Raw genomic sequence first — 25,865 nt, 5'->3', positions numbered from 1 at the left:
GAATGGGAGCTTCTAAACGGAGACGAGTCCATAACACAGTCACAGCACAAAGTTCGCACACATAAAACCCTGAGCCATCTATTTTCAGCCTAAATTGACTTCCGGCATAAAACGTAGCATCTGATGCTTAAACCTTCTTTATATAACCCTTGCTACAATTTCTATCTGCCTGTAATTATTTAGCTGACAACCCTTCTCAGCAAAAAAAATTACTCACATGTAAATATGAAATGACATAATTGTGAAAGCACCTTACTTCTTTTGCTGACTCAAAGTAACTGTTTACAGCCTCTTAAATAGATGAGATTGTCCAGATGCTAAAATCCCCATAACACAGAACATACTAAAGAAATATATGAACAGGTACCTCTACTCAGAAAATGAGGACATATTTCTGGTTGGAGCAATAGCCAAACTCTCCCTGTTAAAACACATAACTACGAGGTGTGTAACCTCTATTTCACCACTACCTAATTTTTATGAAGTGCATGACTCAAGGCTGTACCTGACTGCCAGCTACTACCTCTACCTGCTCCCTACCTGCCCTCACAACAGGCATAGGGACACGGCGAACAGAGCCTCGCAAAACTATACAAAACATTTTGCAGTCAGGTTTATCCTTTCTCGGCCCTCACCTGACCAGGTCTCCATGAAGCTGCAAAAAGAGGTTTTTCCTCCCTTCTCCGTCACAGATCTCCGCGGCTTGGGTGTCCACCGTGCAGAGGACCAGGTGCAAGTCCGAAGGAGCTGCAGCTGCTGAGTCTCTCCCATAAACATACACGCAGCCTCGTCGAGCATCCCCTTTCAGCCAGGTCCTCTCACGGGAACCAACCCGACTGCTGCTCTGGTAGCTCCTGCTCCCGGTGCGCTTGGCGTTCCTCTGCAAGGCAGCCCAGACCCGAGCGTCAGCAGCGCCTGCGGCCGCTCCGACCCGGCCCGCACTGGCCCGCTCCGCACAAGCGGCAGCCACTGGCATGGGAAAGACCAAGCTCGCAGCGGGCAAGTGTCCCCGGCGTCCCGCAGCCGACTACCCCCCACCCCACCGAGTCGCCCGGAGCGGGGGAGGCCTCGGTCTCCTCCTCACCTTCAGCACCCGGATGCCGCCGCGGGATCCGGCCCGGCACCCTCGTGTGGCGCCCGGCGCGGCCGCCTCGTCCTCCTCGGGCTCCTGCGCCGCCCTGGGCCCCGGCCCGGCACCCGGCCCGGCCTCCCCCATCGCCGGCCAGGCCGGCACCCCGGGCCTCCGCGGCCCGCCCCGGAAGCGCGCGGCCCGTCCGGCGCAGGCCCCGCCCCAGGGCCGGCGGCACCGCCGGGAGCTCCGGGCTCGTGTCCGTGTCTTGCACCAGCGAGAGGTACGAGTGTGAGCCGCTCGCCAGCCGGGCGGGGAGAAGGCAAAGCTCACGCGAACGCTGCAAACGCACCTGTCACCGCTCGCCCTCCGCACAGCTCCAGCGTGTGTCACCATCGGCGCCCCGCAGCTGAGGTACGCTGCTCAGCAGCCGAACAGCACCATGCTCCTGCTGCCCTGCAGGTCCATCTCGTAAGCTCTGCCAGTCTTAACTAGTGGCTGCTACTAATAATGTCATTAACTACTAGTGACGTCATCATCCACCAATGACATCATCATTACAGTTTGCAAGAATTTGGGTATTATTCAGGGCAGCCACTGCTTCTGCCTCAAGGATCAAGAACACTAAAAAAAGCCTCCCACCTTCCCCACAGTAAAATTACACGTTTGAAAAGACGTGAAAGATCATCTAGTGAAATGTGACTGTGACTAAAACACAAAGCAGGCACATGTGGTGAGAGAGATATGGTGACAATCCTTATCCAAAAGTCACGAGGAGTATGAAAGGGGTCTTTTAACAAGCTCCCAGAGCAGGCTCCAAACATATTAGTTGTGTTCAGATCCCACCACGCCTTTCTAGCACCTGGACAAACATTGCTGCTCGTAACTAACATGGTCTCACTCAGGATGGTATTCCACAGGAACTGCTCAAGTGCTTTGCAACTGTCCACTCATCTTGGGCTCCAAAATTTCCTGTAAAGTTTTTTCAAAACATGGCCATGTTATTTGGCATCATCTGACATTGCCATGGCCAAACATTAAGAATCAAAACATTTTATCCCACTGTACTGGCAGAAAGCAACAAGGCGATTTTAAATCATTGAATATCGTCTCATTTTATTAGTCACTTCATAATTTGTTTCAACCAAAAGACAATACACACAGCAGAAGTCTAATGCATCCCATGTAAATGCTTACATTTGTTAAGCTCCTCACTCACCTGTGACTCAGCATTTAATTAAATTTTTCACATCTCAAAAATAGGTCTCCAGAATTTTGAGTGGCAACAGGTGCCCTGCCTCAAATGGCATGTTTTTCACTTAAAATTTGGTGGCTTTGTTGGGGGTTTGTATTTTAGTAACTTTTGTTTGCCTTTTTTTTCTCTATACTGTCAAAGAGGTGGGATGGGGTTCTGTGTAAAATTTAAATTACAACATCACAAAATAAAAAGGATTATACAGGAGTAGAGTGAAAGTTAAAAGGGAAGAAGTCCAGCAGCTCCTTCCCTCACAGCCTCCAAGTAGAAAAGGAACACATAGAAGTGCACCAGTGTCACTGCTGCTGCGGCCCATAGCTAGTACCGGCCTTAGCCAAGGCACTAGTACCTTTCCCAGGTGCTTCAGTATCTTCTGAGTTATAGATCCAAGGTACTGTAAAGACAGTCCCCTCACTGCTATTGCTTCATTTAGTTGTTCAAGGCCATATTTTGTGCCATCAAGACCGGGACAAAGTTGACTTTAAGGACCTTTCCATGTCTCCTCCCCCTTCAGGCCCATTATGGCCACTATTGTTTCTGTCATTTTTTGACTCAAAATACATTCACTTGAAAAAAAACCAGACATCCAGTGTTTCCCAGTTCCAAAGCCTCCCATGCAGATACTAGTAAGATTAGCCATGAGGTCCGTATCTTGCTGCCTTTATATCCCCCTTACACTGAAGCAAGGAAAACGTTAACCAGACCTGTAAGAATAGTTGCATTCAACCAGCAGGAAGAGGACTCAGCGTATGCTTGGAGTGCCTCAGAGGTGCGAGTACACTCCAGAGGAAAACCACAGCAGCACAGAGCTTGAAATGCACATGGAGGTCAAGGAGCAAGCAGCATTATCTGGTATTGCAGAGAGGGGAAGTGTGAAGCCTGGCCTTCCTTCTTGTACAATGTCAGCATCCATCCCTTAGTGAGGAGGGGAGAGCTCCAAGGACAACAGGAATGTTTGGCTGCTACAAAGGAGAACGTCATAGCCAAGGGATGGCTTCATGCAAAATGTATTTTGGGTACACGCATGGCCTCCTCCAGCTTGACTCAAATACAGGACGAAATGCCCATTTCCCCACAAACACAGTGCAAGGGTGGCTGAAGGAGCCAAGAACACAAAGAATTCACCTTGCAAGCTTACCAGAGATGGACAGCTGCTCTAGGGGACAGAAAACAAGCATGACAAGAGGGATAACATACACTGTTCCCAACTCTGCTGCAAAAAACTGGCCAGGCGAGAGACCATTTTCTTCTTCCTTCCCATCTAATTTCCTGTACCAGTGCTCTTTCCCAGCAAAGCCAAAGGGAGAGCGAGGCATGCTGGCTTTCAGTACGAGTGATCATGTACAACTCTGTGAAGAGAATGGTAGAGCTTATGAGGAGTTCAGGAACCAAGGCAAAGACTTCCCATTAGCTTTTTACCTGGGACACTCTCAGAGCTCACTGGGGTATGGATTTAACATGCTCAGTCTTCAACATTGAGTTTGAGCTAGTGGGGCAATGAATAACCACAACTGCAGTGAAAACGATTAAGCTAAATGCTCAGCACCAGAAATGGACCCTGATTCAGCAATTTTCTGCAAAACTGCCTGCTTCATGATGCTTCCAACTAAGCACAGGATATATCACTCCATTGATAGCCAAGGCATGACCCTACTACAACCCAAAGTCAATTTTAAGGAAATCGTACATTGTTCTTCTAGATTTTATAACCCTACACTGATGCCAGTTTCAGGAGAAAAAACCTCTTTGCTAATCCAAAGGCCCAAACCAGTTCAGTCAGTAAGGTAGCAAAAATACCTTTCTTATCTTTCAAGAGAAGATAAATTTACTCCACTACACATGAACCAGCACTTAAATTAGTGTCAGTCCTACATTATATTGCTTAATGCAGTTAAGACCAGACAGGACTGAACAACCCTCAGTGGCCTCCTGCTCACAATTCAAGGGCAGAATAGGTCTTCAGTTTTCCCTAAGTACACTGTGGATCACTCTTGCAATATTTTTGTCAAGTTCTGGAGCTCAGTGTTAGCTCTTCTGTGGACACAAGAAGCTATGTCTAAGCTTGTGCTCAGAGCACTCAATGACTTGGAAAGCCCTAGAACAGAACTGAAGCAGAAGTGCCCAACCTTCAGCTTACCAGCACACTCAAAAATGAAGACCTAAGATATATGCTAAAGAGCACTGAACGTCTGAAGTTTGTCACACTGTGCTTTTGTCTGTCTTACACATCATCTGCTAGAGACTGCCCAGAACTGCACCACCTCCCAGGAGTTCCTGCAGGGACATCCTTGAACACAGCTTTCTGTGAGCTCAGAGGGGTACCAACCAGACCTTGCATCTTTGGATCCAAATACTCAAAACAACTGGCTTCCATTCAAAACACACTTAAGTTACTTTCAGTCTGAATGTGAACTGGCACATTAATTCTGAAAGGGGAGTAAGGATCAACTAAGTAAAAAAAAATGGGAAAAGGTCTCTTTAACTGCATGGTCTTTATTTCAGTGCCAATATTACAGATACAACACAAATATCCCAGTCAGAAGTAACTCAAATGGAACCCAGGGTGTCTACAACAGGCTCTGGAAATAAAATTGGGGAGAAGTTCTGGAATAACCAGGAAGAGCAATTTCGCAGCAGTCTCTGATAAGTCTCCCAGCAGGAGCAAAAGTCCTTGCCCAAAAACTGATCTACAAAATTGAATGTGTCTTTTCTACCCATAAACCACAATTAACAGGTTGAAAGACACTGAAACAGTATGTGGTAGAAAACCAGCTGCTCCTTTTATCTCTACCTCTCTCACAACTCACTTCACTTTCTGGGGAAGCTACAGAAGACTCTGAATCTGCATGGCTGTGCTTACTGATGGAAGGAAAGAAAAATCAGATGTAAGGGCTTCATTTCCAAGTACAGCACCGAAGCAATTTTACCAACTCTTACCAGCACCTCTTCTCCTGCACTGTGTTCCAGGTTTGCAGATGAACTCCAAAGGCCTCACTTGCTCTTAGTATGCAGCACATAACTAAGAAGTGCGTGTATACAATAATGCACTGAGTAGGTCATAAGAAGCCTGCAGCCCCTTAAGACCTAGGGGATACAAGAAGAAAGAGGAAGGGCAGCCTTCCTCTTCCCCAAGACCCCATCTGAGTCCCAGATGAAAATGCCTAAAGGAATCCAGCTAGAAATTAATGACAACACACCTTACCCACCCCAGGGAAAAAAAGACAGCAGAAAGAAGGAGCAACTGCTCACTTGCTGCAGAGAGAAGAAAGTTTCCCTGCTAGAAATTCCAGACTTCTCTTCCAACCAGGCTGTGTTCCTTTTTGAGGGGGAAGGAGGGTAGGGAAAGGGAGAAGGGAATGTTGCTTCAGGCTGTGAATGCATGTGTGAGGGAGTGCACAGTAGCCTCCACAAGCCAACAGCCTCATCAGCAGAGGAGACGAGATTAATCTTAACAGATATGCTTAAAAGTCAGCAATCACTTCAGGAAAATTCCTCCTCATCAGCAGATCTCTTTTGTTCCCCGTGCCCATGGTGCAGTTTGGGGGATTGCCACGGATCACAACCTTCTTCCCAGAGTTCTTTTGATTGGGTGGGATGAGAATAAGAATGGTGCCAGAGCCTCATTGCCAAGACTGAGGGGGGAAGTTGTTGACTTCTGCTAGATCCTGCATTGCTGAGCCCTTGTGATTATATGTTAACTTGATCCGCATACGTAGTTGTTGCTACAAGAGAAAAGGGGGAAACAAACAAACAAAACTAATTCAGATCTTCATTAAAGGTTAGAGACTCCCACTTCATTCAGTTCCCCTCCCCCACCCCATAAATACTCAACACAGACTTTTTCTGACCAAGAGAGCTTGCTGGGTGTATGTGCAGGGTGAGCTATGACACTGCAGATAAATGCTCCATCTGGTGGGACATTCATTGGTCACTGCAGTTCTCAGATCAGGTACAAGCTCTTAGAAAAGTTACAGCACAGCTTCTACCCATGTTTGTGTCTGCATTGGCCCTGCTCTTGCAAGCAGTGAAGTCCTTAAATACAAAATTAACTGCTTTCAAATTCCAGTTAACAACAGAAGAAAGCAGGTGGCAGATCTGTACTCTGCTGCACTGCACTTGGACTTGCAGGGAGAGATGGGCCATCCACTCAATGCAGCAGTCTGGCAACTTCAAGTACTGCACAGCTCAGCAGCACTGTGAAGGAAATAGCCTATGAAAGACTGGAAAAAAAATCTCCAAGAACATTCCCTTCTGCTGTAACTAAATGATGTAATAACTCAGAGGTCACTTTACACTGTCATTTGGCTGTCACTCAGATACTAGGTGGCCCTTAAAAACAGCTAGAATACAGAATACTCCAGTCAGGCTCCCTATTCTCTCTCTTAAAAAATCCAAAAACAAAAAGCCAAAAGTTGACTATTTCTGTCCCTTTTCTCCATACCTACAGGCAAATACACAAAAGGGATAGCAGAGGGAAAAAAAGAAGACAATGACTGCTTCAATGTGGCTTAGGATAAAGAAGTTATGCTTTATGACTAACAGATCAACACAATCACTGTCACTTTTTGGTTTATTTGGCATTTTGGAAAGCTAGCCATTAATTTCAATCCAGCATGATGGCTTTATTTTGCACCTCTGTACTCTGAAGTGTTCCTAGGAGTTGTGGCATTCCTACAAGAAAGCATGCCACTACCCTAGGTGTGTTTCACCTTGCAGATCCCATTTTGGCAAATTACAGGAAAACACCTAAATCCTCCAAAGTTCAGAAATTAACTTTCAAGGTGATCTTTGAAAGGTGCTCTACAGCATCACAGAGAAACTGGTATCAGATGTATATAAGACACAGAATAGTCTTGTGCTTAATATAGGCAGAGGTGAGCAAACTACATGGAAATAAAGGGAGATGCATGGAAACCACAAAAACTATGCACTAGAAGACTGACATTCAGTGAAACTTGAGCTGAAATTTGTGAATTGTTTTCTCACTTGCACATCAATCTAGCAGAAACACTTTACATCTAGAGCAGTACATCAGTTTTAACCTATGAAAAGCTTTAGATGATTTAAATTCCTAGAGTCATTTAGGATCATAAGGCTGTTTCAAAGGAAGAAGTATGATCTCAATTTTATTTTTCTTTCTCATGCCATCTGAGCTCTTGCAGACCCTCTTAAGAGGAAATGTGGGCCACATCCCTCCCTCCCCTCAAGTCTGTTGTGTCCCAGTCTTGAAGCCTCTCTCTGAAGGCTGTAAAACAAATGGAATTACATCACATCTAAAGATTCTTTCCATCAACTATTTAAAATTACACTCATCACATTAAAAACAAATGAGACCACTTAACAATTTTAAGAATACGGATCAAGCTGCTTTTTTGTGTAAAAATATTTCAATAACACCACTGCAGATAGCAAGAACAAATGCTGAATATCTTTACGTGTAAAGATGCTTGCCTTCCAAACATCACTGTTACAACCCACAGAAGCACTAGGTTAAACTCCTCTGGCCATTTGAAAACTTAACCACCACTGTGATGCAAGACATGAATGACTTCAAGGTAGCAAAGCTAATAAAATGTTTTAGCAGTATAACCAAACAGAAGACCAAACCTGTGTCCAGAACCTCGTGTGTTTTTCATAACTTTTTCCTAACTCTAACCAAAGTGACTGCCATGAAAAACGTATCATTCACTACCATCAATCCCTACCACTCATCAGAGATGAACCCCTGACAGGCATTAAATGAATGATTACAAGACAGTATCTTCAACAATTCTTCTTGGAATCACTCACCTTCTGTGGATTCAGGACTTTAATGACCTGTGTGATGGTCCCAGAATTAAATGCAGGGATGACACTGCTGCTGGGAGACAGAAGCTGCAGCTGGAATGTCTGAAAATAGGGCAAAAAGAAAACAATTTGATGAGTGATCAAGTAAGAAGTGACTTCTTTGCACTGAAAGAAAGCACGTAAAATTAAAAGTTTGGTTTCTGGCCTTGAATAATCAGTTCTTGAATTCCCTATCTTCTTGTTCCCTAAGAACAACACAATCACTGGCCCACCTGTTTTCTATACAAGTAGGATCCAGGTAACACAAATAATAGGAGGCGAGTGCTTACTGCAGTGCACCAAGATCAGCAGCAATGCTTGCTTCCGTTGCACTCAAGAGGAACAGTCAGCACACCTGTAACTTCAGGAGGACGGTTCTTTCCCTGATTCCTTCCTATGGCAGGTATAAAACCTACCTGAATCCAAGTTAGAGGAATACTAATTTCTAGAAGTGAAAGCACTTTCCCCCAAGTTTGGAGAGCATTCCAGTCACATGCTGCTTCAATAGTCTGCTCTGCTATAAACTAGGCAATATCTGCCACTCACATTTTGTGCTGCAGCTGAGTGCAAGGGGAAACAATTAACTTCCGTAAATGATGAATGCCATTAATCACCATATTGTGACTCATTTAAATTTTTATAAGCAACTAATAGCTTTGAAAGATTCTCTCTTTCATGTATTCATAGCTCCAAAGAACACAGTATATTTCTTAGAAAATAAGAATAGAGAGTATGATTAGTGTCTCCAAAATACTGGTTTTGACCCAAATGTTTTTTTTTCACCTGAGGTTTAGACATTTTTCTAGAAAGTGGTGATTTAAAAACACTATTTTGTCGAAGCAGAAGTGGTCCAATTTGATTGGAATCTGTGTTCTATTGCATTTACAACATATACTTTCAGACTGGAAAGACATGACCTAACTGCGCACTAAGAGAAACCTGGAATAGTTCTCAGCCTTGTTTACCTTGCAAGTTTCTATCTACTAATTAGGAAGTGTTTGCAAGTGGCCCTTCAACTTCTCACTGTAGCTGCCTTAAGTGGCTCTACCTTTGGTACTGCAGCTTGGAAAACAAAATCTGTCATATCCAGCTCTGTGCTGTTGGAGGCCTGTATCGTGATTACAGTGACACTAGGGTTGGTGTTCGACCTCTCAAAGGTGAAGTCAATCTTAAGCCCATTCTTGTTGTATGCAGTAATGGAGGGGATTCCTGTAGGAAACAAAAAGCAGCAGACGTACAGAATCTGGAGATCATTCTCAACATCATAGTATACACTTACTTTACCCCAGACTCTTCTGAAAATTAAACACACCCCCTTGGGCTCCAGTATCTATGGCACACTTTCAAATTGCCTTTTTTTTTTTTAACTATTTCTTGTTTCCTCTTCTAGTTAGGTGTTGGGGCACTTCAGGCAAAGGATTTACAATGTCCCTAACCTGCAGAAATATCATTGAAGAGAGGCTGAGATGTAAGTCCATCGAGCAGGAACGGAGGTTGTGCTATCTGGGGTGCAGGGGCAAATACTGGAGAACCTACAAGAAATGTTGAAGGATTAATACTTTGCTATCAGGAAATGAAGAGTAATTACTCCTTTGCCAAAGACTGACTGCTGCATTTTGTATTTCTTTACATAAAGCTCTATAAATCACCTGTGTTGTCATCCTCCCCTTCTTTACTTTCAAGAACTGGCTCTTCTTGCACTGGCAAGTATTCAGATGGAAATAATTCCTCACATCCCACAGTCCTCTCTGGAAAGGCTCACAGCATTCCCAGACTCAGGTGTGAAAATGCTCAAGTCTCACCAGCTAATCATGTAGAATCAACCCATGACTTGATTCCCTGCCTCCCACCTGTACACTAATATGGATCTTGGTAAGAGTAAGTGTAAGAACTAGGACTTAAAAGACAATGAAGAAGTAGCCCAACCCTCATCCCATCCCAGGGATGAGAATGTAGATGTCTAAGAAATGCAGCCTGCTCACCTGTTAGGTTGAGGTCTCCCAGGAGGTCAAGCAGCTCCCCACCAGCAGAGGCTGGCTCCCTTGTAGGTGCAGTGGGAATTACAGGTGTTATATCACTTCCCCCCAACAAGTCCAATAAATCATTTGCCTAATGAGAGAGTGGATGTAATACTTATATATATTCAACGTTCTGCTACTTTTCCTTGCAAATGCAGTGTGTTCTATTTGATCTCAAACTGAAGACCACCAGAGCTGAAGGCCAGTTAGAGGGGTTCTTAGTTTCACTGTGATGCCATGCCCCACAAGAAATCTAGTTTCCACGCTTGAGGGACTCAAGAGATAGGGAAGGACTAGGTTCATGCACACTAAGCTTGGAGAATCACAAAATATTCTGAGTTGGAAGGGAGTTCCACAAGAATCACTGAGTCCAACTCTAAAGTGAATGGCCCATAAGGGGATCAAACACACAACCTTGGCATTATTAGCACCATAACTAACTGATACAATTCCACCCTGCTCCTGAGCCTACAATGACCTGTCCCACACACCTGTTTTGGACATTAGAGCCATCAGAGCAGAGCAATGATACAATCATCAGCAATCACCTCAAAGAAGCAGAGAGGGTGAGGGAGATGGCCTCAGCTTGCTGTTGGCACAGGCTGGAATGTGGTCTGACAGGCAGTGGAAATTTATCCTGGGTCAGTTTCTGTTACCTGGTTAGCAGGCTGCAATCCAGAGGGTGGAGGTTTGGTTTCCAGTACTGCTGTCTCTGTCTCTCCATTGGTGTGTACAATCTCAGCAGGGCCATTTGTAGTGACTTTCTCCATTACTGGCATTCTCTCAAGCAGTGCTGGCCTGAAAGAAGCTGACATAGTTACACTGTGCCATCTTCCTGGATCCCAATCCAAATACTTAGACATTCAAGAGCTGATATATATGGGAAAACCTGCCTTTTCCCTTGAGCTCCAACACAGGGGAACTGTAAGACTGCATGACAGTATGAGGTGGTCAGAAGCAATCCCTGGCATTCTGTGCCAGTGGAAGTACACTAGTTGATAGCTAAAAGACAAACAAGCCCTCCTGTCTCCTGCTTCCCTCCAGCACCTGACAAGCTCAGGCTCAAAGCAGGACAAATGCTTTGGCAGAGAGAATCTCTGATCACAGAACAGTAACAGGATACATTAAGTCCTTAAAACATTTGCTAACCCTGTAGAAGAGGAGGGTTTCTATTCCTCTGTAACCTTAACAAAAATCACCAAAGTTCTCACAGCACAGTCATCCACAGGAGATCAGAGCAGATAATGATCCTCTTCAAATACCAAATCTCTATCAGCACTTACCTCATGTGATCATATTTCTTGAAAAGTGCATTATATTCCACAGCTCTCTGCTGTAGCTCCACATCAATGCTGCTGCCATAGATGGAGACTACCTTCTTAATGCGACTGTTGGGGACAAGGGAAAACAAACATACCATGGAATTAGCAGCAATAAGCAAGGGATTAGCATGTGTCATCCTGAGTTTCTGTTCCAAAAGGAGTCCCACATAACTCATGTAAAACAGCAGCATCCATCTAACATCCATATATGAACTGTCCCTTCACAAAAGCATCAGCAGGTGATTAATACACCACCTTAGGGTATAGCATAAAGAAGCTCAACTACCCATACTGAGAAGAGTCCAACAGGAAACAAGGCTATTTTTCTCTCCATCACCCAAAAAAGGAACCAGAAAGAATAGTCCACCAAAACGAAGAAGTTCTCAAAAAACAGCAACATGGATTAACTCCCTATATGGCAGAGGGCATCCCTAGAGAAAACAGTACCCACAGCAGACATCTTTCACCCTGTGAGCAAAGGAGGACTGTAAAAGCCAACAAGCAACATGATGACTCTTGTAAATCACAGAAGCAGAACTTGTTCAAGGAACACTCCTACTGAAAACAACTGATGTCGGTATATTTACAACAAAGCCATGAGCAGTACACCACAAATGGGAACTCACTTGACAGTGCAGGTGAACCTTGTGGAAAGCTTCATGATAGCAGTGAGAGCATAGCCTCGTGTCACAGATGCAGACATATTAGATATCAGGACGCTTTCTAAAATATCAAGAACTTCATCCTCTGTTACCTGAAAAGGTACAGTGAGGTTAGGCAAAGACAGAGAGGAGCTTACAGCAAGCCTTCCAAATCATACTGTAAAGACCCGTCTCTTGCCTAATGGCCATGTCACACTCCTCTGCAACTCTGAGCCTGTAACATTATGTTCAGAGTGTGAGAGACATGTTAACGAAGATCTTACTGTAGGAGTTGTAAAATACAGTTCCTATTTCACACATTGAAGAGTGGGTTTATCACTGAAATACACTAAGACCCTAGCAGATTTCTTCCAAACCAGCTGGCACTGAAGCCACACCATTCTGCCAGTTGTAGCAACACTCCACACATCCAGTATTTACACAGTCCATGCCTGCAGCAGGGGAAGGAAATTCCTGTCCAGGGTCCATTTCCATCATGGACATGAGTGCTAGGGAACTGCTGAAAGCACTCCCTTCACCTAGCCAGCATCAAGTGGGTCCATCCACAGCCAGATGTCCAGTTGCAGTTCTTTCTCGAGGTATACCTGTATTGGTTCTTCCTCTTCACACTGACCGGACACCAGAAGATCTCCATACTCTCCTATGCACCAGGAGGCAACTTGTACCAGGGGTTGCTGTTGGAAGAAAAACCAGAGAAGGTTCAAGAGATAAATGGCTGCCTGCATGACAAATTAAACCATCTGCATTTCCAGGATCAAGCTTGGCCTTCCACAGCAGAAGAAATAAGAATATCACATTCAATCAAGAATGCCGTAAGAGAATTGGAGAAACTAAAAAGAATATGAACTTTTCTATAGAAGACATGCCTGCTCAGCAGTCTCTCTCTTGGAGCCAGACAATGTGATGTTGGCTTTCCCCAAGATGCTTAGTAAACATACATAATTATTGCAGTACAACAAAGACACTGAAGCCAGCCACATTTAGTTTTACCTGGGAGTAATCTCCAAGGATGGCTTTGTAGAGTCTCTGCACAGTGTAGGCATGCATCTCCACACTATTAGTTATTAACTGGATCAGATTGGGAACAGCATCATCACGAACATAACTTCCTGCCTGCAAGAACAATTGTTAGGTTTTACTGTGGACCTTCTTAAGTAACACTCAACAGCTGTGATACCGTTCACAAAACCACCTGATGCTTCTGGAAATAAAAATCAACCCTTTCATCCATGAGCCCTTTATGGTTGACTTTGAGCAACCTCAGCGGGGCAGAAATACAGGACAAACATTAACCAACAAATAAAACTATACTTGGAGAAATCCACACTACAAATACCCTAAAACTGCAAGAGGATAGAGTGCAGAAATTAATGCAATCTTATGAGTGGTTTATCTAGCAGACAAGAAAAGGCAATTACTTTACTGGGGAAAGTAATCTGAGAGCAATTCTCACAGCCAATCTTCCAACAGAAATTAATTCTCACTTTAAACGAATCTACTTCTCTCTGTTTCAAGGTGACAAAAGAGCATCCCAGCCAGACTAACTTTTTGAGGAATGTCTCAAATTTGAATACTCATACTGATAAATCTCTTCTCACTTCTTTGCCTGACAGAACACACTGCCTACCCAAGTAACCAAGGTCTCTTCCCTTGGTCGCTAAAGCACTGCTCTAGTTCCACCTCAGCTGTGATGTTTATAGATAAATTCAAGCAGATAAAGAGCAAAAATTAAACCCAAAGAAGGTGAACTAGAAGGCTGTTGACACAGTTTCATTAACAAGTTTTGATACACTCAACTTGGAGCAATTTCAAGAAACTCCTTCACCCCCTTTCTCTTTGCAAGTCACTTCAGGATGCATTCACTCTCCTCTGAAAGGACTGTATATGGGAATCAGACAGTACAAGAGTTGTCCCTAGAAGCTAGTGTGATTACTGCAGTAGAAACACTGTTACACATTTTGTGTGTTTCTGAAATAGTACAGTTCTTCTAAAAATCACTCACTGATCCAAGGCAACCAGCCAGAAATATCAAAACTCAGTAAATATGACTATTATAAGTACACTTCCTCTATGTATTTTAGCATTTATTAATCTGCCAGCCTTTAGAACCATCTCCAACTTGATGGTAAATTCCTTCAGAATTAAGAAAATTTTACGTAGTCACACACAAGAAAGGCAATTTCACTTACCGTTGTTAAGACTCTCATAATTGTGTCTATGTGCCAGCGCTTGGAAGGAGCATATCTGACAAAATTAAGAAAACAAGTTAGAGCAATAACTGCCAGTCTTCAATACAAGCAAGAAACCCAGCATCATCAGAACCTCCCCTTCCTGGCCCACTGCTTCATGAGGAAGAACACCAATACTGAGGGAGGGCTACAACTGACAAACCACATATAAATCAATGAACAGAGAAAAAACAAATCAACACATTCTCTCTTGGCAGCAAGCAGAGAGAGAAGCAACACACAAGGTGTTCACAATCCTGAGGATGTACCAAAAATTATTAGCAAGTAAAACAATTCCATACTTTTCAGCGGCAAGAAATATTCCAGACGCACAGTCTGCCTTGAACTCTGGTTCACAAGAATCTAGGAAATACAGTAACTCCTTCATCATTCCACGGACATTGTTCCCATTAACAAGAGCGAAACTCAGTTCCATTGCACGCCTAAGGCAAGAGACAGAAAACCAATCAAGTAACTTCACCTAGTGAAGGAAGTAAAAAAAACCCCGAAATCCAGCTACAAAAATGCAGTTAACTTTTAATTAAGAAAAGATCAATACTTACTAATCCTGCGAGAACAGCCCTCCACATTTAATGTGCAGTATTTTTTTATTCATAGGCAGACAAACATCCAGTCTCCAAAAAATTAAGGGGGAGTGGGGCTACGGGGTGCTCTAGAAACATCTATCCATATGTTAAAGATTGCTTTAGGCTAGCAGTATCTTTCAGCAGCCACAGTCCTTCAGGATTAAAGTCTCACTGTCCAAGTATAAGTGAAAGTTGGTCATTTCTGACACACAACTGTAACAACTAAAGCATGCCACAATATATTTTCTCCACCTTCAGGAATCCAGAACAGACCTGTTTCCAATTCCATATATTAGAGATTCAAACACAGTAGAGATTTAAAATATTAACTGAGAAGCTTTACTGTATCAATTGGATAAACTGATTTCTAAGAACCTAAAGTAAGATTTCTAGAACCTAAAGTTACCCTGGTATTGTTCATTCCTCCTCACCACAGACATGTTGACACCACAACTAGTCAGAGTACAAGCTATTCCTTTTTGTGCACATTGAGAACTCAGAGGCTACTCCCAGGCCCTTCTACTTGAAGCTTCTGTAGTTGATTTTAGCACAGGTCTCTCATTCTTCTGCTATTTTTTTGAATGAAGACTATAACTTCAGATGTGATTGATTTCGGCACAACTTTGCAACAGCTGTATTCAAATGTATTAAAACAAGCTCGCTAAATAACCATGAGTGAATTTTAATATGGTATTGGGCACACACTATTTATTCTCAAGAATCTGAGAACATCTAGACAGCACTACTTCTCTACATTTTCCTATTTATTATCATAACAAGGATTTTTACAGAATGGTGAATTGTAAATGTGTTACTTTGCTTTTTACCCAGCTAGTACCCAGGGACTGAAAAAATAAATATATGCAGAATTAGGTTGGAAATACCAAACTAAATTGCTACCTTTTAACATTTGAATCTGTGTTTAGCTGATGACCTATACCATTACTAGAACTGTTTCCATCCTTCCTACTAGCTCCCAACTCCCTTACACCTGTTCCTACTGGGTTACAAGTATTCCATGTTTATGTTCAAAATTTCAGTCACTTTATAGCAGATATATCAATACTGCAGCTGTGCAGGAATACAATGTTGTCTTCATACCAGGCATTTATCTCAGCACATATTGCTTACCTTCAAGTCATATAATATGTTTCATTTTGTCAAAAAGTTCTTAATCATGTAGTTTAATCAAACCAAGCAGAAAAAAATACTTCAATTAAATGGCAAAGCCATTCTGAATTACACTACATGGACCAAGATGAACTACACCAGTTGCAAGATGATGAGCAGAGGCCATACTTCAGATAACCAAAAGCAGATACCATGTCTTTCCCTCAAGTCCTTGAAGCTTGCTGCCTGGGGACTGTGATATATATCCAGTCAATATAATGCTTCAATGAAGACAGTGCATTGTCAGCAGCACGAGTGTCAGCATGGCAACATCATGCTCTGCTGATGGATCACTCAAAGGCTTCATCCTCCAACAGCACTCAGACATGAAGCTCAGTTGTTTGTAGCATACCTGTGTTTTCCTAGCAGGTGCCAATAAAATGTTTTTGTTACCTTCCACCCAAAATCTAGATAAGGCTATGCTATTCCACAACCGAGCCCCATGTTGGCTCTGGCATCAAACAGTGGCAGCAATGGCAGCCTGACTCGTTCAGCATTTAAGATACAAATTTGTCATTTGGGTTGATTGCAACTATAAAGAGAGATTACATGATACCCAGTACATAGCAGTTAAAAATAAGTTTCAGAAACAAGACCAATCCAACTTCTTTCCTGTTTTACACATATTAGTCTGAGCAGAGCTGTTTAAAAAATCTACAGCTGATTCAAAGATGAGCACAAGTTTGAAGAATGACTATCAGAATGCAGTATCTAATCAGTTTGAGTAGGTAGAAAAGAAGAGGTTGAACAGTTCTAAAGGTATATTCATGTGATGAGTGCTCGGTGGAATTCTGGCCTGGAGCATCGAAATTCTATGAAATGCAACAGGAAAAATACTGCTGTCCCCAACACTGCATGCTGTACACTGCACTAAGCCCAGGCCTTTATTTGCAACACAGTTACAAAAAGAATAATGAGGAGGAGGAGAGTTCTGAAAGAAAGAACAAGGAAGCAAGAAGCTGAAAGACTCAGTTTAGAAGAGCAGCCTTTCACATATGCTGGGCAAAGTGAATCCAAATAGTTCAAGAATTTGTATGAGAGACAGAAATAGAAGGGAGTTACTACCATGAGCAAAAGGAACATAACTGAATTAATGAGAATAAACTGGAAGAAATTAAGACAGAGTACAAGGCAAAAAAGTATTTCTCTGGTGAGAAGTAAGATTGAAAGCTTTCCCAATGCCCAGAGAAGCAGCAACACACCGCTATTTAAATGACAAATGAACACCAAGAATGACAGAAGGATATGGTTTGTACACAAATTGTTTGAGCAATCAAGTTAAGTCTGAATTCTACTACTCCCTAATACATTTAAGAATACATTATTTGGATAACTTGACACTGCTCCAAGACAACATCGCACTGCCTGTTCATCTGGGAAAGAAAACCAATGTGCAGCATATCAGAGTAGCTTTGATCATAATCATAGTACACAGAGGCTTTCCAACTTGCTGAGAGCACATAAATCTAATCTCCACTGATACTGCACTCTAGAAAAATTCAGGCAAACAGTATTTATTTTTCCCCCATGAAATGTAACAGCAGCCTTCCAAAGAAGGTTGAAGTACATCTTCATTATCTTGTTTGAGTTATACCGTCATAGTAGCCTCACTTACAGTTCCCAAGGATTATTGTCATTTTCCCCTATACTCTGCTCACTTTCCACAGACTGACAACCTCAAGAGTCTATTTCACTGATAATATGATTACCTTTTAATGGAGACATCCAGATCCTTCAGGCAGTCCACAATGGTGCTTCGGTGCCGCTGTACTGCATTATGGTCTGTCTGCACAGTTTTCAACAATGACGTCAAAGCTACATATCTGCAAACAGGACATAAGGTCATCAGTAGCTGACACTTGCCATTTAATTTCTATGCACAGACACTGTACCCTTGCCCCAGACTTAGTCTTATTTTGCAACAGAATAAGATTCTCTTGCACTCGGTAATGAATGCAAATCCTGTAGGGACTTCCTGACCCATCTTCACAGGCGAGCTACCACACTAAATTGTTACATGTCTAACAACACTGCTGCCCAGACAAGCATCTGTCCCAAACACCTCTGCAGATCTTACATTCAAACTAGCATCAGTTTTAATCCCAGAGCTAGAGTCTGAAACCCATATCGTGATTTGCTATCCAACTGCTTAGAGATGGTATTCAATCCCAATAGTTTCAGCAATTCCACATCCAGATTAATAGTGACCAGAGCAGAACTAAACTCCTTTGTTGCCACCAGCACAAAATCAGAAAAATCAGTCTTTGCCTAATTTGTCAGATCTCCAACACCAACTCTGATTTGAATACCACTACAGACCACTTGGGACAAGACAGGAAAAAATGTGGACCTGATTAAGAAATCACATATTGAGAAATAGATCATACATTCCAACTTATCAACTAAGAAGGGCAGAGCCACAGGTAAGATTTGCATAGAGGAAAGAATGCACCAAGAAAGAAGCAAGCTCAACAGCCACACTAACCCCAGGAGCAGTGATCTCAACATGGTCTCCTGGAAAGCTTTACTTCAGCATCATCTTTGTGCAACTGCTTCTCACACATTTTAAATTGGGTGTTGTCAAAACACACTTTGTACAACTTACCTAATATTTTTGTCGTTGTTTAATAAGAAACGGCCTAGGATGTTAATGGCTAAGACCTGCAGAAAGAGTTAGGGAAGGTCAATGATCTAAAAAGGCTGCTGGTTATGTTCATCTTTTCATGATGACTTCAAAGGCAACACGTCAAAACTAGCATTGTGGTTCTTAGCCAAAGAGAGCTCTAGAAGCTGCCTAAGCAGAGGAAATGCTAAGAGATGCATCATAGGCTCTCACTTGCACTCAGGACACACACTCTGCAGGAAATTTTGCCTTTTAATTTTCGTTATTTTAAAAAACCCAAACACCCTTTTCTCCCCCAAAACAAGCACTCTTTCTGCAAAGGTTACAGACTTATCTAGAGTCAGATGCAGAGTTGTATTATGGTGAAACAGCCTTGCTTCATGTCCTCCATACAAATTATTCTAATACAATCCTAGGAAAAAAACAAAGGCCATAGCAAAGGTAACTTACTCTCAGGCCACTCTCAGATTTTATATCCATAATAGTCAGCACAGTTTCATAGAGAATGGCATTTCCCACATTTTTACTTGTTTCTGTATTAGTGGCAACCTGGAGATAGGAAACAAAGTAACTTCAATGCATTTAAAGCAGATCCCCTTTGTGCTGCTCTGCAGAACAGGCAGTGAAAGTAAACAACTCCTACAAAACAGCATCATACTTGTAAACATGCATCTCTTTCAACATAATTTCACTCAGCATAGCAAGCAGCTGTATCCTCACTAGTGCTGCAGAACCTAAATTATTAAGAAACTAAGAGAAAGTTTAAACCAATCATCAACCTTGCAGACCTTACCTGTGCAAGTATATCATTCATTGCTTCACTAGAATCATCATCATTTCTCCCTAAAATTCTTAGTAACCGCAGGATTCGTACCTATTTTATAAAACAAAGCAAAGAAAAGTTTGGATGGCAGTATTTGACATGGGGTCATAGTAGCAAAAAAGCAAAAGAAGCTGCTGATTTCCACTCTTAAGCAAAATGCTTGTGCCAGGTAAGAACTTTATCAACAAAAACAGGCTTCTGCTGTGCTTATTTTCTTCCCACTAGCAAGAACTGCTCAGAGTCCCCTCTCTACCAGGCACAGCCTTCCAAAATCACTATGCACCGCTTCTCTCTTTTGTCACATAACATGATAAAGCACTACAGCTGCTGGTTAAACTAAGGCAGGTATCTTGCACTAGGGCAGATGAACAGCATTTGCACAATTAGCTCAAAGGAAGACCAAAAAAGCCTTAAAATCAACACAGGTGTAGCGGTAGCCACCTCATCACACCTAAGGATCAAAGCACAGTCCTAGAATTAAAGCTATCAGTCACTGTTTGCACCAGTTCTTACCTGCAAAAAGGGGTCACTGATCCCAGACACATCATGCTCTGGTGAATATCCAGACATGATAAGGTTCTTCAGAATACGAACTAATTGGGGAACCAGCTGTGAAGAGAGTTGTCCTGTTAGGGTACTGTTGTTTTCCTGACCCCAGCTTTGAAGCACAGGCCCAAAAACAAATCTTGTATTTGAAAGCAAGTCAGTCTCTGGATTCTTCTGCAAAGTTCAACCTGCACACCTAGAGCTGCTGTTGTATGAATACCTACAGTTTGGCTAAAACACAACTAGAAACAGTTAAGCTGGGACCAGAGCACCATACTGTGTCTTCAAAGTAGTAAATCTACATTTGCGGTATAGTGTAAGAAGAAAACCAGCCTAGTTTCCCTGTCATGTCCTTTTGTTCCTAACTTTGCTATTCAGGAGCTACAAACTCCTCTGAAAACATGCATTTCATAAAACACACAAAATTAGCCCTGAACTTCCTGTATCTGCCTTAAAGAGGAAACCAAAGGGTGCTGCAACATCTTCCCTCCAGACACACTAACAGGCAAGTGGAGCATTCCTAGAATCTGTACTCATGTTTGCTTTGCATTTCAACATGCATGAATTATCAGGACTGAGGACAGAACAAAGGGAAACATTACAGCCATGGAGACTGGTTGAGGGCCACTGCCTTCCCCGCCCCCCGCCAGCATATTCTGGAATACAAATTACACCCACGAAGACTATCAGCACTGCAGCTGGACTGGGTAACTCTTTGCAGTACAGAAAGCCTTTACAGCCTCTTACAGGCAAGTTAACTGTCTGTCCTGCTCCCTTCTGAGAATCACCCAAAGTTAACCCATGATACAGACAAAACACAAAGCCCAGTTTGTGGTAAGAAAGCAGCCCAGGGCTACAACTTACACAGGCACCAAAAAAAAAAAAAAAAAAAGGTGAAGTATTCCTCAAATGAGGAAAGGCTTGAGGAAAGCAGGCTGATGTTTGCAGAAGACCAAAACTGAGATTCAGGGCTGCTGTGGATGTAGAGGTTTAGTGACAAGTCCAGCACACAAAGAGGATTAGACAAGTACAGATGATCTAAGCATGTGGCATCAATCACAACTGTGTCATTCAGAGGCACTGCCTCACGAAGGACAAACATCTACAGATTCAAGGCAAACATGCATCATCTAGAAAAATTAACTCTTACCTTTTCATTCTAACACAGCAGGATTCCAAACAGACAAAAGGGACAAAACAGACGAAGCAAGCATTAGGGATAGGTCAAGGTTATACCATTCACAGCATAACAACTACAAGAAATAGCTAGAAAGAATGTACCTGGTAACAAAATTTTGTGCTAGTAACAAAAATGTACCTAGTAAAAAAATTTTGTGCACTCAGCTCTTCTCTCTTTTCCCACAACTATCACATTAACCAAGCACATAGTAGCAGGGATGGTACCTGCAAAATAAACCTCATCTGACTTTTTTTCCTGCTTTGACATTTACAATCAAGGCAAGGGAAGATGCACACCAAAATGCTAAGATGCACCAAAGAATGTATAGCTTTAAATCCCTAATGATATAGACAAGTCAAGGAGGAAAAGTAAATGGGCATGCAAATAAACAAACACCTTTAAGACTTTTCAGAGGAGCAAATGGCTTGTTGTGTTCTACCAGGTTTGTTCAATTTCTCCTTCTTTGATCAAGAATTTAAAATAACAATCAAGGCAATTTTCAGATGCTCTTCTATCAGTAGTCTTTCAAATGGCAATAATACAGCAAATTATAGCAAACAACAGAAAGAAGCCAGGAGGGTGATGGGAAGCAAACATTCCTAACCAGAGGAGGAAGAGTGACATTGACTCTCAAACCCTTAAATTAAAATGGAAAATTGTGTAGCATAGTATGCATCAGACACAAGGTATCTATACAGCTAGAATTTAGGTCGGTGTTTTTGAACTGAGTACATATAACTGTATGGCTGTAGTTAAGGCATTCAGGTGTTGGCATAAGCTTCAGTTTTCCATCTTACTCTCTGTTTACTTCATTTGTGATTTCAGTGTCACTATGCAATTAGATACAAGGAGTGAGGAAAAACCTAAGGGACCATCAAAGACAACTTTAAATCTAACAATCTAACTCTAGGATGAGTTTTATACTGCACAATCTTAAGACTGATTGTTTGTAACTTAACCACTTACTGAAGGGGATTAGGCCTAGATACACATGAAATTCCCACATTTAATGATTAAAAAAAATTGGCAAACAGTATCATTACATTCTTCACCCAAACAACTGTAAGGATTTTACTAGATGACCATGAATATTAACTTTGCAATATTACCAGTTCACACTTACCTTTCTAAAGTGTGCAAGCATATCTGGGCTTCTCTCACACATCTCTGTGAGGAGGACAACTGATGTGTGAAGAACACCTAAAGGTGAGGGAGGGGGAAAAGAAAAATGAATCTCCATTTAACATCATTCCACCGGCTCCAGACATTTGATAAACATCACAAGAAAACAACAGGAACTCACTAATTTTTTTTTCTTGAATTCAACATATTGTATCTAGCACTACAGATACTTGTGCTTGCAGTTGTGTCCAAGGGAAAGCAGATAGCAATGTGCTCCTGCTCAATGTGCAATTAAAGGCCAAGGCAGGAGATAAATTGGATTTGGTCTGCAGAAACTCGCATACTAAACATACAGTAATGGTCATAGCTGGGCTACTGACCTCTACGGTCTCTTCTAAATCCAACCACTCTACGATTCTACACAAACTTAAGACTCCAGAAGGACAGCATGTGTTAATTGCATTATGGGTATCAAGTTCTTCACACTTCCTGATTTTCTCTTCTCATTTGGGTTGCCTAGCTGACCTTGTATCACCTTCCTCAGGAGGCTTCAGAACTCCATTTAGACTACACAAAAGTAATACCTCCAAACCTAAGAAGCCACTTCCTTAGAGTCACTTTAGGCAGTGTACAGGATAAAAATCAAACTTTCCGATTTCACCTACTCTGAAATGTATCAAAATGCAATGAAAGAGTTCCTTTTGTCACCTATGCCATGTTAAAGTCCTGTTGACTAGTAGAGTCATATACATCCCTTCCTCCTAAATGACATTTGCATTCACTGTGCAGAAATAGAAATAAACAAATTATACAAATACACCTCTGAAGTTCCCTCCAAACAAAAGGCTTAGGTAGCAAGTGCACTATCCTCTTGAGAATGGCCTAGCCTTCCTAAGTACAGTCTCAGCTATTACCATGGTTCTTCTCATTCAGCAAGTTTTTGGTGGCCGGCAGGAACATCTCCATAAGTTCAGGCACCTTTCTGATGACATGAACAGCACACAGTGCTGCCTGGATAGGAAAAACATTTGTTAGTACACACTGCAGTTACAACAATATCTGTTTTGAGAATATCTAGCACAGTGGGAACTACAACAATCTTCATGATAAACAAAGGCTTGGCACATTTTTCCATCACTCTATTACAAGTGTTACTAAGCAGCATTCCAGAAGGGAGTTCAATAAAGGGGGAGCACTGAACTACAAACTAATACTCCCCCTATCAATGGTTCATTTTTACATTATTCACATAAGAAGTGTTATTATCTGCAAAGCAGCCTTTAATAGGGCTACTTTAGCCTGTCCTCTTGCTGGGAAGGAGATAATGCATTGGAAACAAATAATTAAACTTACTGTAAAATTATGGCTTAATTACTTTCCCTCCTTCCCCAAAAAACAACTTCCTCCTGCAGGTGATGGGTGCTATGAGAAACAAAAGAAACTACTGTTTTTGAAAAAACACGTGTCTATTTCTTCTAGGATGGAGAAGCAACAGGAGACACTATTCCTCGCACCTGCCTGAAAATCAAGTGCCTCTTTCCAGAACACAGCAAGACCTCTTAGCATTGCTTTCTCTCCAAACTCTCTCTAGATCCAGCACTAGACAAAGATGTAACAATGCATCTCCTCCTAAATCTTACTGCTTCATATTCTCACCAAGACTTACCAATAAATAAACCTAAAAGAATAGGGGTAATCACACTTTGCTGATGCTATGGCACATTTGCTGCAGAAATTAGACAATTTATAAGTGTTTGTCCATTTCAAGACCTTAACCCTTTTAGTTCTCATACTACTGTCACCATCATCAACAGAAGATATCAAATAGGTTCAAATCATCTGATACCAGTCTGCACTGTTAACAACCAGAGTTTCTCTTGAGTTATCTGAGAACATAAATCAAACTGGCGACCAGAATTTTGAGGCTAATGTCCATGAGGGGACAAGTGTTCACATTACCACCAATAGCATTATGGGAGAGAATACAAAAATAGAAGCAACTACCTCACCAATTGGAGGCTTATCTTTCAGAGGCTTACATACATTCCTACTATTAACAGACAGGGAGTTTTGAGCTCTGTCTTGCACACTGGGAAAATATTCGCTCTGTATGATCTCAGTCATCTAGTATTCTAGATATTAGCAAGGTGTTCAATCAATCTTGCCTTTTAATCAATAGCAAAGTATTCAAAAGTTTCCTGAAGTACCTTCTTCCTAAGATAGGAATTGGAAGTTTTGAGGAGCTTTTCCACCTCTCCTGCAAGGTCTCTGCACATTTCTGAGGAGCCCATGCAGCCAAGAGTACAAAGTGCCAGCCCCTGCACATACTGTGTGCTGTGATTAAGGTCACTGTAAAGGAGAACAAAAAAGTCAATCAGCATACACACACAGAAACGGGCATCTACAGCTAGAGTCATCTATCCAGCAACACATGGCCCAAAAGAACTTTCTGGATTCACAGCTCTGTGGGAGCATGACTTGGAAGCAATAGAAGCTTTGAGTGCATGTACCACAGGGTTGGCTACTAATTCTACTTACAATCCTCAATTAAAAACATAAAATACTTGGTTTAACTATCAGGTTGACCTGTCAGGGTATCCAGGGATTGAGTTGAGAAGAGGGAAGACTATACAGAATTCAATTTAAAATGGTTTTGGCTTTGAAACCTGCATGCAAAGCACAGACCTGCAGTGACATTGTGGGCTGTCCCAGTTTAAAGATGTTCTACAACAGGCTTTAGCTTCTGCATTTACAAATCAAACAGTAGAGAAGAATCTATGTAAAGTATTCTCTATCCTGAACAAAAACCACAAATGCCACCACTCACACACCTTGAAAATAATTCATACAAGAATTCTGTTTAGCAATTTTTCCTATTCATATGCCTAAGGAAGTTGTGAAAAGTGGTCACCAAGAAGCTAAACTACCTAACAGGAGATGCTATTCATGAGGCTAGCTACAATGTCACACTAAGCACAAGACAACATAGCTTCTACATGGCAATCCCAATAACCTTTAAAATCAAATTCTACACTACTTTTCCATCTGTGTTTGGTACTAAGGTTGCCACAGCACCCAGGATTCAATGATGAAGAAAGTAAAAAATACAGTTCCTGGTTTGGAAGGCAAGGGGAGCTGGGGATTACAAGATGGAAGAGCTGGGGAAAGAAGTGGTTCTGAACCAAACACGCAACAGGTGCAGAATGGAAAGACAGTGTCCTGGTTGTACCATGAAGCAGCTATGGCAACATGCAGACAGCACATGCTACTAAATAGGTTGGTTTTTTGTTTCCTTCCTTTAACAATTTTTTGGCAGCTATATAAAGCCGTGTGTGTCACAAGTACATGCTTCAAGAGGTTGCTTTCCTTTTCGTCTCAAAAATCTGGGTCTTGCTATGAAACAGTGAAAAACAATGCCATAAATAAATCCCTTA

At 42.1% G+C, this 25,865-nt stretch overlaps 2 protein-coding genes and 1 non-coding gene across 7 annotated transcripts in view; all 3 read right to left on the bottom strand.

The window, feature by feature from the left end:
• The window catches only part of PHLPP2 (PH domain and leucine rich repeat protein phosphatase 2), a 37,637-nt gene extending 35,961 nt beyond the window's left edge, over nucleotides 1-1,676 (bottom strand). For 3 of the 4 annotated variants that reach the window (XR_012057763.1, XM_030282377.4, XM_030282378.4), the window contains exons 1-2: nucleotides 1,085-1,292; nucleotides 636-880 (exon numbers count right to left, since the gene is read on the bottom strand). Coding sequence is in view for 2 of the 4 variants with exons in the window: in XM_030282377.4 (XP_030138237.4) it covers nucleotides 636-880; nucleotides 1,085-1,216 (377 nt within the window). In the remaining 2 variants the exon portion in view is untranslated. Of the gene's footprint in view, nucleotides 1-635; nucleotides 881-1,084; nucleotides 1,293-1,421 lie in introns of those variants that run through there. The other variant, XM_072934390.1, reaches the window with a different exon arrangement.
• Nucleotides 1,677-4,801: 3,125 nt separating this feature from the next.
• The window catches only part of AP1G1 (adaptor related protein complex 1 subunit gamma 1), a 34,770-nt gene continuing 13,706 nt past the window's right edge, over nucleotides 4,802-25,865 (bottom strand). Inside the window, exons 4-24 of one of the 2 annotated variants that reach the window (XM_002196907.6) lie at nucleotides 24,639-24,780; nucleotides 23,346-23,442; nucleotides 22,433-22,509; nucleotides 21,280-21,288; nucleotides 20,097-20,192; nucleotides 19,554-19,634; nucleotides 19,211-19,309; nucleotides 18,743-18,798; nucleotides 17,847-17,960; nucleotides 14,683-14,823; nucleotides 14,342-14,396; nucleotides 13,143-13,265; nucleotides 12,737-12,826; nucleotides 12,117-12,244; nucleotides 11,452-11,556; nucleotides 10,825-10,966; nucleotides 10,133-10,259; nucleotides 9,587-9,682; nucleotides 9,199-9,359; nucleotides 8,115-8,213; nucleotides 4,802-6,046 (exon numbers count right to left, since the gene is read on the bottom strand). In XM_002196907.6, the coding sequence (XP_002196943.1) occupies nucleotides 5,945-6,046; nucleotides 8,115-8,213; nucleotides 9,199-9,359; nucleotides 9,587-9,682; nucleotides 10,133-10,259; nucleotides 10,825-10,966; nucleotides 11,452-11,556; nucleotides 12,117-12,244; nucleotides 12,737-12,826; nucleotides 13,143-13,265; nucleotides 14,342-14,396; nucleotides 14,683-14,823; nucleotides 17,847-17,960; nucleotides 18,743-18,798; nucleotides 19,211-19,309; nucleotides 19,554-19,634; nucleotides 20,097-20,192; nucleotides 21,280-21,288; nucleotides 22,433-22,509; nucleotides 23,346-23,442; nucleotides 24,639-24,780 (2,140 nt within the window). In that variant the 3' untranslated portion in view covers nucleotides 4,802-5,944. The remainder of the gene's footprint in view (nucleotides 6,047-8,114; nucleotides 8,214-9,198; nucleotides 9,360-9,586; nucleotides 9,683-10,132; nucleotides 10,260-10,824; nucleotides 10,967-11,451; nucleotides 11,557-12,116; nucleotides 12,245-12,736; nucleotides 12,827-13,142; nucleotides 13,266-14,341; nucleotides 14,397-14,682; nucleotides 14,824-17,846; nucleotides 17,961-18,742; nucleotides 18,799-19,210; nucleotides 19,310-19,553; nucleotides 19,635-20,096; nucleotides 20,193-21,279; nucleotides 21,289-22,432; nucleotides 22,510-23,345; nucleotides 23,443-24,638; nucleotides 24,781-25,865) is intronic. The other variant, XM_072934393.1, reaches the window with a different exon arrangement.
• On the bottom strand, nucleotides 16,372-16,458 carry LOC115496897 (small nucleolar RNA SNORD71). Its single transcript, XR_003962425.1, has one exon. It is a non-coding gene; the product is annotated as a small nucleolar RNA SNORD71 (small nucleolar RNA).

This window comes from Taeniopygia guttata, chromosome 11 (assembly GCF_048771995.1).
Source record: "Taeniopygia guttata chromosome 11, bTaeGut7.mat, whole genome shotgun sequence".
In the NCBI taxonomy this organism is placed as follows: domain Eukaryota; kingdom Metazoa; phylum Chordata; class Aves; order Passeriformes; family Estrildidae; genus Taeniopygia; species Taeniopygia guttata.
This window is presented reverse-complemented; position numbering and strand designations above follow the sequence as displayed.